Raw genomic sequence first — 17,676 nt, 5'->3', positions numbered from 1 at the left:
ACGGCCTTTCAGTGAATTAATGTCTGATCTTAACCTCCACTAGCACAACTTGAAGGCATTTTGTGTCATCCTATCACTTGTTACTTGAGAGAAGACACATCACTTCAACATCATTTGGGTACTCATAGATAACAAGAAGGTTTCTCTTTTTCCAGGCTTAACAGTCCCAGTCTCTTCAGCCACTCCTAGGAAGACCTGTTCTCTAGACCCTTGACCAGTTTTGTTGCCCTTCTTTGGACACACTTCAGCACCTTCAAAGCCTTCTTGTAGTGAGAGGACCACACCTGAAGACAGCATTGAAGATGCAGCCTACCAGTGCCAAGTAGAGAGGCACAATCTGTTCCACAATCCTGATGGCCACACTATTTCTGATGTCAGCCAGGATGCTGTCGGCCACCTGGACAAACCGCTGGGTCAATATCTACTCCAAGGAGTGGCAGTAGCCTATTAACATCTAATCAATTTCTGAGAGAGGTTCCTCGCATACAGATACTGCAAGTACTGCGGAGCTCCACGATTCCTACTCGCACAGTCACTACCCCAAATCACACTTACTTAGTCAGGACTCCCCGAGTTCAGCGGCCGTCTCACAACCGCTGCCCGAGGCTCATGACGCGAGCAGCTTTTCTGGCAGCGTCGCAAAATGAAGCCACGAGAGCCTAGGCAGGACCCGTCCTTTGCCCTCACTGTCGCAAAAGCGCCCGCGCTTGGCGGCGGCTGCCCGCTGCCGGCGAATGGAGGGCGGTACAAGATGGCGGCACTACCTGAGGAGCCGGCGGAGGTGGTGGCGGTAAAGCAAGACCCTGAGGCGGGGACGCCTCCGCAGCCCCCTGCTGCACCTCCAGCTGCTGCTGCCGCCGCCGCCGCTTCCGTCGCTCCCCCGGTTGCGGCGGCGGAGGGGGAAGCTGCGGGGAGCGGTGGGGATGCGGCACCCCCTAAGCCTGCAGCGCCGGGCCCGGCCGCCTCCCCGACAGCGTTGGACCGGCAGACACTCGTGGCCGTGCTGCAGTTCCTGCGGCGCAGCAACCTCCGGGAGTCCGAAGAGATCCTGCGCCGCGAAGCCCGCCTGCTCGGCGATGACCTCGGTGCCGCTGCCCTTAGCCCCGCCGGCTCCGGGCTTCCGGGAGGCGCAGGCGGCGATACGGACTCTGCCGGCAGCGAGGCACTGCTCAGCCGGGTCACCGCATCTGCGGCCATCGCGATAGGAGGCAGCGTCTCCACTGTCGCGTCTTCCAGCTCCGGGGTGGCGGCGGTTGCCGCCGTTCCGACGGGGAAAGGTGGGGTCCGCGCGGGGGCTGCAGGGTCTCTTCCCGGGGCAAAAAGCCTCCCCCTCCCGCCGCGAAACGTGGGGCCTGGGGGGGCCTTTGTGCGTCTCGCAGCTCTGGGGACTCTCCCTGATGCTGGGGCACAAAGGTCAGTGTCAGTCAGATTGTGGCTCTCTTGGAGTGCGCCTCCTTCGAGTGGGAGGCAAGAGCCAGCTCCGGTCTTCTTGGGGAAACTCCTGGGTGTGTGATTCTTGATGCAACTTGGGAAGAGATTGGGGTCCCCGGGCGTGCTGCCATGGAGCAAAGGAACCAAAGACATTGGCTCCTTTGCAGAGAGCACTGTCAAAGTGAGAGGTGCTTCCCCTTGTCTTCGTGTTTCATCTCGACTAACAGTGTAGCAGGAGGCTGAGGGTTTCTTTTGTAGTTAGAGGTGATGATCCATGATGTGGTCGCAGGGACAAGAATGGAGGCCTGATGTACAGGTTGCATTTTGACAAGAGAGTCATAGGATGCTTGTAGAGGAATCTCTACATTTCTGGAGTGAATTGCTGGATACTTGAGATATCCTTTGGGTAATTCGAGTTAGCTATTTTTAATCAAGGTGTCTTTGGGGGCAGCTTTACAGAATAGTGTAATGAAATTTCAGGAACTGGTATGTCTGAGGTCCAGTGAGTCTGTAGACTATATACTACAGTATAAAGTCAGATTGTCCCTGATATGATTGTTTTTCATTAGTTTGTGTAAACTGTTTAATAACTGCTATGTAAAACAGAATTCTAGGGATGTTAGCTGGAGACAGAAAGTCACTGGCCTGTAATGGTTGTGTAGTGGTCATGATGAGTTGTTCACTTATCTTAATTTTGTTGTTTATTGGAAACAAAATCATTCTAGAGAGTATATTGTACAGGCTTAGAAAGATTCCACTCCTCATTTGAGAGTTTCCATTGTTAGCAGTGAAGATAATCTACTTGGGTGATGTTAGTAGTTTCTTCCTTCACACATACAATCCTAGCACAGTTAGGCACTCTGTTCAATACATTATAGGCAACTATTGTCAGGGAAAGCTCAAAAAATGGCTGAAGCTGTACACATGTGTATCATTTAAACTTAGTGCTGAGTAAGCACAAAACCTGGTATTACATTTTGTTCAGAGCACCTCCAGCACCTCACCTGGAGTTGTTACCCACTGTATAACTGTTAGTTCTTTCAGGCTGTCTTACAAGCTCTTTTTATTTGCAGTTGGAGGAGGTGTTGTTGTGGAAGATCAGCCAGATGTGAGTGCAGTGTTGTCTGCCTACAATCAACAGGGGGATCCAGCACTGTATGAGGAGTACTACAGTGGATTAAAACACTTCATTGAGTGTTCCCTGGACTGTCATCGGGCGGAATTGTCTCAGCTGTTTTATCCTCTCTTTGTGCACATGTACTTGGAATTGGTCTACAACCAACATGAGAGTGAAGCAAAGTCTTTTTTTGAAAGGTAGTTTTATTTTCATTTGTGTATTTGCATTGTTTTATGTTAGCTACTTTGATTACATCTAAGCTATAGTAGCTCTAAGCTATAGTAGCACAGATTTATATATATAGATGTACTGTTTTTCTTCTCTGAAGTTGAAGAGATTTGGAATCTGAAATAATGATGGATAACAGTAACTGTCCTTAAATCCTTCTTCAACCTCCTATGCTATGAAGGTGTGCAAACTACATGCTTTTGAACTATCTTTATGGTGATCTGGTAGGCATCCTGCTGCAAAATCATGAAAGAAGAGATGCTGCTTCTTTAGGGAAAGATTGTGGGGTAATTTTTAAGCACTGGAATGTTGCACTGAGATGCCAAAGTAATGTGCTCTATAACTATTTGCTAATGTAATAGGATGTCTAAGCAGATGAGATTAAAGGAATACATTTATGGCTAATCCATAATTTTCTGTGCTCTTGCTATGTTTAATTCTTTATCATTGGAGAAGAAGATGAAATTTAATTTGGTTTTTTAACCATGAAATATTTAATTCCAAAAGGATAACTCTGTCTCCATCTAATAGGTCAGGAAATATAGTTCTATAAGTAGTTAAAATGTTCCCTGCTACAACCATTCCATAATATGGTTTGAGTAAAAATGGAAAAGTCTAGACATGTGTTAGCTATCAGATAATGCATGTGGAGAATGAAAAACATACACACTGTGGAATGTGCTTGTCTATATAATGAATCAGGTATAAATAGATCCAAGTAGTCTTACATAATAAAAAATACTCTGTGCTTTATAATAGCGCTAATTAGTGTTCCACTCCTGTAAGTAAACATGGTGCAACTATTTATTTCAGCTGAGAACCCCTTGGGTAAATGAAATGCTGTGAGGTTCCACTTGTGTGTTCTCATCATCTCGGTTTTTAACTGTTGAATGCTTTTATTGTAGAGGGCAAGTTATTGGTGTATATTCCCCTGGATGAAATTTATTTCAGTAGGAAAATAATCCCATATGTAGTCAGTAGCTTACAAAAGGTCCTTGCATACATGCTTCACATTAGTCATGTAAACAAGTGTGAACTTCAGAGGTAATGTTTATGTAATAAGTCTTTTATCATATCCTCCATTATTTCAATAGATTTCATGGGGATCAGGAGTGCTATTACCAGGATGACCTGCGTGTATTATCTAGCTTAACCAAAAAAGAACACATGAAAGGTAATGAGACCATGCTGGATTTTAGAACGAGCAAGTTTGTGCTGCGTATTTCCCGTGACTCTTACCAGCTCTTGAAGAGGCATCTTCAGGAAAAGCAGAACAATCAGATCTGGAACATTGTGCAGGAGCATCTTTACATTGATATCTTTGATGGAATGCCCCGCAGTAAACAACAGATAGATGCTATGGTTGGAAGCTTGGCTGGGGAGGCAAAACGAGAGGCTAATAAAGCAAAGGTGAGAGGCAAAGATTGTTGCATGTTTATAATTGAACAAGTCTTCATTTTGCAGCATATGTGGTGGTATAGGCTAACAATTGTGACTTGACATCTTAACAATCAGCATGAACAGAGCAAAAGCAGAGAACTGCACACAGCCTGGTAGAAGATACTCTTGAGCCTCTCTGAGAGACAGCCCACTGAACTCAACTTTACCTCAGGAATTACTCTGTGATTTTTAAATGAACACCTGACTATTAGGCTTCCTCTTTTACACAGATGTAATTCCTTCTTGCTTCCAGTTGTTACTGCAAGGGCTGTTTGTGTAGATCTTGACAGTGTAGTACCACAGTACTATACCAATAAATGATGCAAGCTGTAGGGATTCTGCTTTAAAAAGTGCTTAGAAATGGTAATACAGTAATGTACACAGCAATATTTGTATATTTGTGGAGTCACCATCATTGGCAGTGTTCAGGAGAAGACTTGACAAGGTGCTTGGTTGCATGGTTTAGTTGATTAGGTGGGTTGGATGGTAGGTTGTATGTGATGATCTTGAAGGTCTCTTCCAACCTGGTCTGGTCTGGTTCAGTTCTATTCTATTCTACACAGCAGTTTTAAAGAAACAGCTTTATTGCTTTTAACTATTGCATGAATAGGATTGCAATAAATTAAATTTTCAGTAAGAATAGCAATTACTGATTTGTCTCCTGTGTGTTTTGTTGGTTTGCAGGTTTTCTTTGGCTTATTGAAAGAACCGGAGTTCGATGTGCCTTTGGATGATGAAGATGAAGAAGGAGAAAATGAGGAAGGAAAGCCAAAGAAGAAAAAACCCAAAAAAGATAGTGTAGGATCAAAAAGTAAAAAACAAGACCCTAATGCTCCTCCCCAAAACAGGTACCAAGGGAAACCTTTTAAATTCAGTCTTGTCATGCCAAATTGGCATCACTGTTCGCATGGCATTTTTAGCATTTTGGCCATTTCTGCTGTACGCAGCTTTAGCTGTTGGACTTTAAAGGGATGTCATGGAAAGCTTAGCTTATCTACTTATCTCTGCTAGAGCAGGTGACAGAGGAACACACCCAGGTGGGTTTTGAATGTCTGCAGAGAAGGAGACTCCACAACCTTTCTGGGCAGCCTGTGCCAGTGTTTTGTCACCCTCACAGTGGAAAAAACTTTTTCTTGTGTTCACATAACCTCTAGTGTTCCAGCTTGCATCTGCTGTCCCTTGTCCTATCATTGGACATCACTGAGAAGAGCCTGACTTTGTTCTCCTGACACTCACCCTTCTCATATTTTTAAACATTGATGACGTTCCCCCTCAAGTCTCTTCCAAGCTAAAGAGACCCAGCTTTCTCAGCCTTTCCTCATAAGGGAGATGTTCCACTCCCTTAATCATCTTTGAAGCTCCGTGCTGGACTCTTTCAAGCAGTTCTCTGTCCTTGAGCTGAGGGGCCCAGAACTGGACACAATGTTCCAGATGTGGCCTCTCTCGACCTACTAACCACTCCCCTTCTAATACACCCCAGGCCCTCTTGGGCCTCTTGCCCATGAGGACACATTGCCGGCTCATGGTCATCCTGCTGTACACCGGGACCACCAGGTCCTTTCCCCCAGAGCTGCTCTCCAACAGATCATCACCCAACCTATGCTGGTCCATTGGGTTGTTCTTTCCCAGATGCAAGAGTCTACACTTGGCCTTGTTGAATTTTGTTAAATTTCTCCACACATCTCTCCAGCCTGTCATGGTCCCTGGTAAATCCTACTTGGTTGACCACTGATCTTTCCAGGTCATATTCAATTACTTACATCATTTCACTACCTGTCTGAAATTCTTAAAGCTACTGCCTCTTTTTCTTAACCTGCTAATATATATTTTATGTAGCCTTTCATTTCTTCTAATTCTTCTTTCATACTTAAGGTATAGGGTTGCATGGAAAGCTTTCCCTTTCTTTGTTTAGATTAACAGTGTGGAAGGTGCTTTTACTTTGTAAAAATGTGTGCTTCTTGTAGAATTCCTCTGCCTGAACTGAAAGACTCTGACAAGCTGGATAAAGTAATGAATATGAAGGAAGCTGCAAGGCGTGTGCGTCTTGGCCCAGAGTGCTTGCCCTCCATCTGTTTCTACACATTCCTTAATGCTTACCAGGTTGGTAAAAGAAGAGTTTTGGTAATACAGAAAGAAGACTTTAACAGCATTGGCAAGGGTTTGTTATAGTTTATGATCAAATCTATAAGCCAGAAATATGATAAAAAATGAATATGATTCACAGGGTTATTGGAGTATCTGGAATGAGTATCTGGAATGAGTATCACAAATTTCACCTTCCAAAATGTTCAGAATTCTCTTTAAAAGACTCATTAAACTGTACAATTTCCATGTTCCTTGGTTTTGCTCTGATTTTGCTGTAACTCCTTTCACTTTTCCTGTGGGGCCTTAAGTGGATTCTACAGAATGCAGTGGAGTTTCCAGAATACTGGAAACCAGTATTGTTTTGTCGTCGCCGACTGTGCTTTGCTCATACAGTTTTATTTTTAATGGTGCAAGAGTTTATGTAGTTTTAGGTCTATTCTAGAGTACTTGGTAGGATTTTGTGCTATTTGAAATGTGTCGTGAAAGATAATAAGCAATATAAATGGCTGTTTTTTTGTTTAGGGTCTGACTGCAGTGGATATTACAGATGACTCCAGCATGATTGTAGGAGGCTTTGCTGACTCTACTGTCAGAGTGTGGTCTGTGACGCCGAAAAAGCTACGGAGCGTGAAAACAGCAGCAGGTAATTAAAACAGTAACACTTAAATGAGCTTGCATTACTTGTGACAGCTGTATTTTGCATGAAAAGAGAAATCTTGTTTGTGGTGGGAGAGTCATCTCTCCTCCAGCATCTAGATGCTTTCACTTTGAAGAAACAGTATGTGCACAAATGTTTGATTACATTTTGTATGCTACCATTAGAAGCATTTTTAAAGGAACTGGAAATATGGTTGTGTACACTTGTCATGAGGTGGCCAGTGCACAGAGCTTGGAACTAGCCATAATGAGCATGAAACTAGATACCTGGCTTGTTTACTGGATAGTAACTGCAGGATGTAGTAGACAGTTGGTTTTAGGTGATCTAGGGTAGAGTCTAGAGGTACCTGAGGGAATTCTGAGGATGAAAGAAAAAGTCCTCTAGCTCAATACTTAGGAAATTCACGGAAACCAAGCTTTTTTAATTCTACTGTTTATGTAACAATGTTTTGTGGATGAATCTAGATAGTGTACAAACATTTCTTAATTTGATATTTAACTGAGAGGTGGTCATGATGTTCAGCACATAGTAGCCCACAGACTAAAAATTATTGTTGTGTGTAGTATGCAGCTGTCAGAACATGTCTGTAAAGTGTGTGTGCCTTGTTAACTTTCTGGAAGTGTGAAAACTTTATCTCTGTCAAAAAGATGTTACTGTATTTGAAGATATCATATATGTATGAAAAATAACATGTTGGGATTAATGTATTTTAGCTCAGTGAAGTCTTAAGAAAGAATTACTATTTATATAAAATTTTTTTTTCACCTTTTAGAATAGTAAAAAATACTTTAAGTACTATCATATATTGTAAACTTAACAGTTCCCAGGTACTTTGTCATGTTTACATCATGCTTGGCTTTTAGAGAGAATATTATTTGTTTTCCTGTTCATGACATTTATCTTTAAACTTCTGACTGCTATTATGATCCATGAACTTTGAAATACTGCAGACCTCAGTCTCATCGACAAAGAATCGGATGATGTCTTGGAGAGGATCATGGATGAGAAAACAGCAAGTGAGTTGAAGATTTTATATGGTCACAGTGGACCTGTCTATGGCACCAGCTTCAGTCCTGATAGGTAAAATTAAGTTTAAAAGCTGACTAGTTTGCTTGTCTTGAGTTTCAGTTGTATGCTACCGAATGCAAACGTGTTCTTGATGCAGCTTTTTCCTGAAGGTTAAAGCAATTCTTGTTCGTGCATCTTAGAAGAAACCATGTGTGACTGAGTGTGTGTTATGCTCAGGGTGTTGGGCACTGTCAGCTGTTACTAAAATCAACTGGAGATGAGGATGCCAGCACCTTTTTTGAGGTTCAGGACTTAGATGGCAAAATAGGCTGTCTCTTTTGCAAACTGTAGTTTTAATTAACTGAATTGTAGAGAGGAAAAATACTGCAGTATTGATTTGCCTTACAGTATTGCAAATCAAAGCCATACTGAGTAGCATATTGCTGCACTTGACTTCAAGTTTCTTTTTATTCTACCAAGACTTTATTTTGAAAATGTATGGAATAGTATCTTTAAAATAAGAGATTTAGAACCATTATATAGTCCTGAGAATCACAACAGTAGAAAGGGAGTTTAAAGGTCTTAAAGTTTTGCTTTTGCCTGTGTCTAGTCAGGAAACAACCAACACAGAGACACAGCTGAGAGGTAAACGTTGTGTGGAACATGAATGTAGAGGCTATAGTTATGAATTGAGAATGTGAACATGACATCAGTTCTTTTTCAGGGAATCCTGAAATGATGTTTAGAGTTATATTAATAAAAATACTCTTTTTTTTTTTTTAAGTAAGATAGCATAAGAGTTTCCAGTTATATGAAAAAAATTACTAGTAATTGCTGAGTAAAGACTGCTTTGTTGTTTGTTTTTTGTTTAGTTGGTATTGTCGGGGGGGTTTTTTGGGGGGTGGGGAGAGCTTTTGGGGTTTTGTTTGGCTTTTTTCTCCCCTCAGTATTGCTGTCAATGTCATCAGAATATTTTTGCACAGAGGCCTAGGACTGGACTCTGCAATAACTCTGTTATTGTTGCTTACCCCACCATAACGTTGACTTATTTGTGACATGCTAAACAGATGCTGTTCAGTGCCAGTTTTTCTTATGATAGACATCTCACTTTGTTTCTGCAATGGTTATACAGTCCATGTGTAAGTTTCTTAAATAATATGCTATACTTCCTCCTGTGACAGGAACTATTTGTTGTCCTGTTCTGAGGATGGCACTGTCAGATTGTGGAGTCTCCAAACATTCACGTGTTTAGTGGGATATAAAGGACACAACTATCCAGTATGGGATACACAGTTCTCTCCTTATGGTTATTACTTTGTGTCAGGGGGACATGACAGAGTGGCTCGGTAAGAAACTGGATGAGTTTTTCACTTGCTAGGGTCAGTTTGTGGGGGGTTAACCCTGGGAATGATTAGCTGATAAACTCTAACCTACCCTATTACTGGAAATAAATTTTATTTCATGTCAATTAAAATGCTGAATAAGTGTTCTACTGTAGTTTTTTGGGGTTGTGGGGATTTTTTGTTTGGTTTGTTTTTTCTTTTCCATTTGTTTATCAACCTGGCTTTCCACAAGTTTCAGTAGAGCTCAATACTATGTCAAACTGCTCTAAACTAGATACTGCTAATTCAATAAACTGGACCAGTAAGAAATGACTGCACAGTTACTTCCTTGTATTCCTCATTGTGCACCAGATACTGAATTTCATTGGGGGTTTTTCTTTTCTTTATAAAGCTTTTTCTTTTCTTTTCTTTTCTTTTTGAAGCCTGTGGGCAACAGATCACTACCAGCCTTTACGGATATTTGCTGGCCACCTTGCTGATGTGACGTGTACCCGATTTCATCCGAACTCCAACTACATTGCCACGGGCTCAGCGGACAGGACTATACGGCTCTGGGATGTTTTGAATGGGAATTGTGTGAGAATATTCACTGGGCATAAGGTAAAGGAATAGCACAGCATGAAAGTGATTATAGTTCTTGGATGAGATTCTGAAGAGTAGCATTCAGAATGAATACAGCTTGACTGACTGGATGAGAATAGACTTAACTTGTTTGGTCCCCCCTCTGTCTGTTTTAGGGACCAATTCATTCACTGGCATTTTCTCCTAATGGACGATTCCTGGCTACTGGAGCAACAGATGGCAGAGTTCTGCTGTGGGATATTGGACATGGCTTGATGGTTGGCGAATTGAAAGGGCACACAGACACTATCTACGCACTCAGATTCAGTAGAGATGGGGAGATTTTAGCATCAGGTAAAATTCACTGGAAACAGTGGAGTTTGCATTGTGTTCCCTAAGTTTGCAAAGGAATGATGTAATTGGTTCCTTAAACTGAGGAATGTGAAGCAGAATCACTTGCTTAGCAAAAACAGCAACCGCTGGTTTGAGGCAAATACTTCACTGGACTGTGAAGTACGATCCCCTCACTCTCCAGGAACAGAAGGAAAGATGTTACACAGCTAGACAGTGGCAAAGCTTTCTTCCAGTGTGGTTAATTCTGTGATTGATTCTGTGTACAGTGTTGGGGTGGAATCTGAAGTTGGAAATAACTCTTGGGTAAACAAGAAGTGGCTGGAGTAGAGAGGCACAGGATGCTGGAATGGGAGTCAGACATAGCAGGACTCAAGAGAGGAAGGCATAGAAAGGGAGAGGAGTTATCCACATCTGTACTATTTCTTCACAGTATATTTATTATCTGTATGTAGAAATGTTTTAATAACAATCAAATCTATAAGCAGCAGAACTTGTAAGGCCTGCTTGTTTTTCCTGCCTATCTATACAGATTCTCTGGTGTCTAATACAAAACAGCTCCTATGCCAGTCTTCCTTTCACAAAGGCACAAAGCTGTGTTTAGTGAACCAATTTCTTAAATCATGTAGGGATTTAATGAGCTTTAAACTTGTTTGTTCTGTCAGTTGGTCAAAATTTGCCCCAAAAGTCAAATTACTGACAGAAGAAATGATGGACAGAGGATGTAATTACATCATGGTAACTTCCTCATGAAACCAGGCTAGGAATATCCTGTATTTATTAGTAGTGTATTCCTCAGTGCATTGTACTGAGAATCTTTACTGAGCCTTTAATGCAGGAGCATAAACTAATAGAGGGTGTAGGTCTGATCCAGTCTGCTTGGTGTTTTTTTCAGTTTATCTACCAATTCTCCACTGAGATCATAGGCCACCGGACCTGCAAAACGGTGCCATCTTCTTTGTATCAAAGAAACTGTTACTATATGACTTACAGTCCTTAACATTTCTGAAATTTGGAATCTAACCCACAGGATGGTCCTGCTTTTTCAGTGCTAGGTGCTAAAATACAGACCCAAATTGAGAGCAATTCTTTGTGCTTTATCCACAGGGCATTCAAGTTAAGACTACAGGAAAGCTGAAATCCTGGCAGCTTTTACATACGTGTTCAGGATGTTAGGGGCTTGTTAAAAATGTGTCTCCTTGCCAGGATGAAGGTGTAAGACTACAGTTAGGAGCAAACCTGCTTTTTGAGCTCCAGTTTCTGTTCACTTGCTCCCCAGTGACAATTTATTTATGTCTATACATACACCTTTTTTTATTAAGAAAGACCTTAAACTGTTGGTTGTTCTTTTTAGGTTCAATGGATAATACAGTTCGTCTGTGGGATGCTGTGAAGGCATTTGAAGATTTAGAAACTGATGACTTTACTACAGCCACTGGACATATAAACTTGCCTGAAAACTCACAGGACTTGTTATTAGGTACATACATGACCAAATCAACCCCAGTTGTACACCTCCATTTCACACGCAGAAACTTGCTGCTGGCTGCAGGAGCCTACAGTTCACAGTGAATTGGGAAGCTGCAAGACTGACTGTGCCAAATCATTGCAGTAGTGACCTCGGGATGTGAGACAAGGAGGAATGTCTTGTACAGATGGATCCCACTAGTCTGTTGCAGGAAAACCAAAAAACTATGTAAACTGATGCAAGCAGCATTTTTCAGTTCTGCTGTTCCATACTTATCCACAGTTTGAAAATGCTGGAGCTTGACGAGACATCATGGCTGTACAAGAAGAAATTGTTCATGGTGCTTTTGATAAAAAAAAATCCAAACATGAAAATGGCTGTCTCCCCTCAGACATAGTATTGAGTTCTACTGAAACTTGTGGAAAGCTAACAGCCTTGGTAGGTGTTCTCAAATGAATTTCTTCTAAAGCACTTAATTTATGGTTAGCAAATGTTTAATCAATCTCAAGCATAAGGAAAGACTGTTTAGTTTCAGAAAAGAATGTAGTTTAATTCACTATAGCCTGAGCTGGACAACAGGTACGGTGAGAGTATCACAGCAACTAACAGGGCATTGAAAGAGTAGGTCCCAGCAGCAGAGGCTCATGGGGCTCGTGTGTAACTGCAAAGGTACACATGCAGGTTTTTATGCACCCATATACTACTCCTGAAAAGATTTCAACTACCTGTGCTCTTTTGAGGTTATCAGAAATGAAGAGCTTGTTACTCTTTTTTCACTGGTAGCCAATGCTGTAAATGGGATAAGCAACCAGAAGTGCAATGTGAACTTTATTTACTTTCATACTTTACTGTAGGAAAGAAGGGGGACTCCCCATCATCACAGAAGTGGACTTAAACCCTTTTACATTGTGTTACATCTGAAAGAATTTACAAACCTGTGTACTTTCCACATGAGGTTCAATATATCAAAATGTGAAACTAGCCAAGACATTGAAATGTTATTGCAGAGTAAAAAGATTAATCAGCCTTCAGTGTATAATCAGTGTGCTTTTGAAAGGCCAGCTTGGCTGCTGGTGGCAATTTCCACCCACACAAACGTTGTAGTCCAGCAAGTCCTCCTGGACAACTAATAAAGCTCAGTGATTTATTTCTAAGGAAAACATGCAAAACACTGGGAATTGTAACTTTTCTGGGTCTTTGAACAGAAAACCCCACCACCCAAGGATAGGCTCATTTTGGTGTGGTTTTAGCTTGTTTTGGTTTTGTCCTTTTTTAAAATTATTTTTTTAATATCTTACAAACCCTCTCTAGGGCAAGTTTTACATTCCTCATTACTTTCCAGTAAGAGCTTGGATAACTGAACATTCTTCTGGCTTTCTAGAGAAAATAAAAGCACGTCGTGACATTTCTAAAGTCATGTAAATGAAGAACCACTTCCCCTCTCCTCCCTTACCTAACTTGAACTCTTGGAGTAAAGTTTTATTATAGGCATTATACATCAAAATAATAAAAAAAGAGCTCACCTTGAAATTCTCCTTAAAGATAAACATTAAAACTAAATTACAGATTTATTTTATAATGGTACCACAAAATTCCCTAGCTCTCAATATGATCAGTTAGATTCAAGTACAATTATGATGAACCAAATTGTCTAAACCCAAGTATGTAGTTTTGACAACTTCCAAGAAAACACTGCCACATTCTGCCTTTATATTTTGTACAGTTTTATACTTTTGATATTGTAATAAATACTAAAACCACAGAGTTTGTCTGTTACAAGGTATTTTCTTTCCTGGATGTTTGCAATGGAAGCAAGAGCTGTGCTTGCAGCTGTAAGCACTCTGAGAGAAAAGAGTAACTCAGAAAACAGTCAAGAGGATGACCAACTGTTTCAAGTAAGGGTAGGTGATGGGTTCTAGCAAACTGGAGCTGTTGCACTGTTACTGTTATTCAGTTGTGAAGTTGTATGGAGCAGAGGCCATTTATGCAGTCTCATAGGAAAGGAAGAGGACTAGATTTATTCAGAGGGCCCAGCATGTACAAGCAGAATACATGAACTAGAGAGAGCACAAAGACCCTGTAATCTCACTCTCATTTTTTCCCAGCACCCATGTCTCTTCCCCTGATGACCTCAGTTTGGGAAGTGTATTTGCTTTCTTTAGCATCCTATGTCCCAGGTTCAACCACTGCTGCTGGGACCTTTCAAAAAGCAGCACAGTTCTGCACAATCCCATTCACACATCAGCACTAATGTGTCACCTAAGGAAGGTACTGAGTTTTCATTGAGATACAGAAAAAGACTGTGGAGAATGTGATACACAAATTTTAGTGTTGGGTAGGGAGGGGACCACTAACTCTGGTAGGAATATATTTAGAGGCTACCTACAAGAAAAAGCAGCACTGAACTACTTAAGTCACTGCTTATGAACATGCAGAGTTCATAGAATCAGAGAAGGGTTTGGGTTGGAAGAGACCTTAAGTATCATCTAGATCCATCCCCCCACTGCCACGGGCAGGGACACCTTCCACTGGACCAGGCTGCTCGGGGCCCTGTCCAATCTGGTCTTCCAGCAAGGGGGTAATTTTAAGAGCTTAACATCAGCACAGTAAACCATTTTCTCTCTGGCAGTTACCTCTGCAAGAGGCCAGTAACAGAAAAAGCAGAAGTACCATAAATGTTATCAGTGCTCAGAGCACTTTATGATGTGCTGTAATAGCAGGAGTTTAGTTAAGAGAGTAGTGACCTGAATCAGCTATTCCATCTCCACTACATCTAACTATTTTTGACCAGGAAAAAAAGACAAATGCCACTTTTTTTTTTTTTTTTTCCCCACCACTTCATGTTGCCAATAAAACAAGGCATTATTTATTTTATTAGCCACAAAGGTCATCAGCTTGCATTATGTTAACACGGACTGGAGGCTCAGACATACCAGCAACCTGCCAAGAGAAAAGAGACCAAAGGTATCAACTCTGGCACAGTAGTACTAGCAGCAGCATTCCCTGTCCCCAAGCCTGAACAATTTTAGCAAGCAGTTTTTAGCACACAAACATAATGGTCAAGTAACTCTTTTCTACCCCATTTTGCAGAGTGTGAAAACAGCCTGTAGGGGTTTTTTTTTCCATTTCAGTAGACATTCTGTATTTGAAAGTAACTCTAGAATTTTCTACCATGGTTGTTGCTATGCAAGAACAAGTCAAATCACTTCTATATGGGCATAGCGAGGTGTGCTATAATACAGACCATTCTGTTGTGTGGTGCTCCTTTACTCTGCTCAAAGTAAGATTTTAACAGGCTGCATTAACCTCTGCTTGGAATCTAAGTAAGTCCTCAAGTACTACTATTTTAGTACGACTACTATTTTAGTGATTTACAAAGCAACACCTCACCCTATTTTACAGCAGAAGGGCAGACCACAGGCACCCAACAGCTGTAGTCAAAGCTTGATATCCTGTATTGGTTTTAGCTGCAACATCCTTCCATTTCTCCTTTTTTTTGGTTACTCTTCCCTGCATGCTGTCCCTAGTCCCATTCACCATGTCAGAAGAACAAAAAAACAACACTGGTATCCTATACTTTCTGCATTCTCCTTTAGCAACCTACTTCATTCAAAAGCATTTTGGTCCTGGAAGAACTCCAGACACTTACCATTTACTTATCTGCCACAGCAGGAGCTTGCTTTTTAGGCTTAAACTTGAAATACAAGACGAGCATTGCAACACTTGCATATGTTGCTAACACATACTGGAAAAGATAAAAATTAAGTTTAGTTTCAGTCTAAACCCCAGAAAATGCCATTACACTAGACTACAAAAGTTCAATATATGCAAGACATACATTCCTCCTGCCTATGATGGTGTAGGAATTGAAGTACTTCTGAAATCCAGTGAACTGGTGCTGAGATCCTGAGTCATGGCCAGCCATGGCTGCTTGTCCTAATAAGCAATAAAGAACAGTTAATGAATTTAGAGTGAATTGTACACAGTGTAAAGAAAAATCAAACTCATCTCTGCACTGAAGTTAATGATTCTATTGTCAGCTATTAAGTCTCTTTTCAGGACACTCAGCAGACAGTGGATAGGAATAAGGAGCTGGAAACATTCAGAGCACTCTATCTTAGGGTACAATCAGTGACACAAAAGCAGATAAGCACATGAAAAGTTCTGAAGGGAGGAACACTTATGATTTTCACAGTTCATTTAAATATTAAAAAAAAAAAAAAAAAAAAGGTCAGAATGATGATGATAAAAATGGAAATTCCTCAAGGTACTTGCCAAGAATAGTCCTGCCTACACAGCCATTCAACAGAGAGACGAATTCCCACCAGTTGTTCAGGAATCTGCAATACCCAAGATAAATCTCTGCTACTTCAGCTAAAACCCAGCTTCAATTACATACTCACGAAGTTAGTGACAAGACTCAGGCTACTCTGTGAATCAAAATGTTGCTTTGCAATATTTGCACCATATTAGAGTGCAAGTGCAGTAAGTAAGAACTGCGCTGCTTAGTTGCATGTTTCTAACATATCTTACTTGGATTACCCTAGTATTCACGGATTTGATAAAAATACACTTTTTTCCCCCCTAGTTCAGCAAGTTACTTCAGCAGCTACAAAGCCTCAAAAGTGCTTTCACGGGAACAGAAACACTTTCAAGTACATGAGGGTACACTTCTGGCTTTGTGTACATGTCTGGAACAACGTTTCAGATCTACTGTAAGAAGTTCAAAGGCCTGGCACAGCTATAGTAGCTAACCTGCAGGCTCACTGAATGGCTGAGCCGTGCACTCTGGAGATCACTTATTGTCTTGTAACCCACCTCCAAAGAGGCACGCACCCCATACAGTTACCAGCCAAACCAGGCAGATGCTGCACCCTCCTCCAGGACCCAGAAGAGAGGTACAGGAAACTGCTATACCAGGTGCTATGTTCATTAACACAGCTCTTCTATGAACCCAGCACAGTAAGTACCCGAGCGCACCTGTAACTGGATTGACTACACAACAGCTAAAAATCGCAATGAAAGAACCCTTTTCAACATCAGCACACGAACTGGAAAACTACAGCCATCTTTTCGTATGCCTGAACGATGCAAAAGCTGGAAAAGAATCACCGCGTCCTTCAGGGGTGATTCTGAGGCCAGGTATCACAAGTGTTCCTTTTCGAGGGAGTCCGGTGCCCTTGCCAGCGCGGCCTGCCCCTCCGGCTGCCCTGACACTGGGCGCCACCAGCTGCCGCGCTCGCCCCGGCCCCGCACACAAACCGGCTCCATATCACTGGTGCCGATAGCCGCGTCCCAGCGCCCTCCCTCTCCAGCTCGCATTGGGCCGGGGGAAAGGACGCGCCGACACCTAGTACTCGGAAGGGAGCGACGCCGCAGCTGAAGGTCGCGGGCGCGCCATAGGACAGCCGCGGCTCGGGGCCGAAGCCACTCCTCGTTCCCGCCCGGCGGCGCAAGCCTACAGAAAGAAGCGCGGACAAGGGTCTGCGGCCGGGGAGAGGACTCTTCCTCGCGGCCGCCCAGAGGTACCTCAGCCGCCGCCGTCCAGCCGCCGCGCTCTGCCCTTCGCCAGCTCCCTCCCACAAAATGGTGGCGGCCGAGAGCCGCGCGCAGCCACCGCAGCCGCGCTGATTGGCTGCAAGTCCCAGAGAGTGAACTCTCCCGGTCCCCTTCCCTCTGGTTGGCTGAAGAGGGATTCGCACTTCTGCTTGCCCTTTCCCCTCTGCCCCGCGTACTGCTTCCGGTGTGCTCGTGCTGCTCCCCGCGTGTGGCTTCCCTACAGCAGCGGCCACGGGTGCGGCTGCAGCGAGCGAGGGGCTGCGGGGGCCAGAGCGGCTGCGGCCGGAGGAGGTAAGGCCGCTCTGGACACAGCTCCCGCTCTGCCGGGTCCAGCCGGCTCAGTTACCGGCCGTGGAAGGTGTCTGTGTTGCTTAGCGAGGGCTGTGGTGGAGCGTGCTTTGATGAGCTTTAATTTTATTTTGTGCTT

At 42.7% G+C, this 17,676-nt stretch overlaps 2 protein-coding genes across 3 annotated transcripts; one reads left to right on the top strand and one right to left on the bottom strand.

Annotated features, from left to right (window-relative positions):
- Positions 1-745: 745 nt before the first annotated feature.
- Positions 746-12,553, top strand: TAF5 (TATA-box binding protein associated factor 5). Its single transcript, XM_054163710.1, has 11 exons — positions 746-1,277; positions 2,505-2,745; positions 3,871-4,186; positions 4,901-5,064; positions 6,181-6,316; positions 6,824-6,944; positions 7,910-8,039; positions 9,149-9,313; positions 9,733-9,910; positions 10,048-10,225; positions 11,577-12,553. Exons 1-11 carry the CDS (start codon positions 752-754, stop codon positions 11,792-11,794), a joined length of 2,373 nt encoding a protein of 790 aa, XP_054019685.1. The 5' UTR covers positions 746-751; the 3' UTR covers positions 11,795-12,553.
- A 1,954-nt stretch (positions 12,554-14,507) lies between these two features.
- ATP5MK (ATP synthase membrane subunit k) lies at positions 14,508-17,277 on the bottom strand. Of its 2 annotated transcripts, none has more exons than XM_054163722.1 (4): positions 17,153-17,277; positions 15,529-15,626; positions 15,340-15,435; positions 14,508-14,630 (listed from the first exon to the last, which is right to left on the bottom strand). In XM_054163722.1, exons 2-3 carry the CDS (start codon positions 15,613-15,615, stop codon positions 15,343-15,345), a joined length of 180 nt encoding a protein of 59 aa, XP_054019697.1. In that variant the 5' UTR covers positions 15,616-15,626; positions 17,153-17,277; the 3' UTR covers positions 14,508-14,630; positions 15,340-15,342. The 2 variants fall into 2 exon arrangements, with proteins under 2 accessions (XP_054019697.1, XP_054019698.1); XM_054163723.1 differs by having other exon boundaries at positions 17,220-17,275.
- Between the last annotated feature and the right edge of the window lie 399 nt (positions 17,278-17,676).

The sequence above is a fragment of the Dryobates pubescens genome, chromosome 8, assembly GCF_014839835.1.
Source record: "Dryobates pubescens isolate bDryPub1 chromosome 8, bDryPub1.pri, whole genome shotgun sequence".
Lineage (NCBI taxonomy): Eukaryota > Metazoa > Chordata > Aves > Piciformes > Picidae > Dryobates > Dryobates pubescens.
This window is presented reverse-complemented; position numbering and strand designations above follow the sequence as displayed.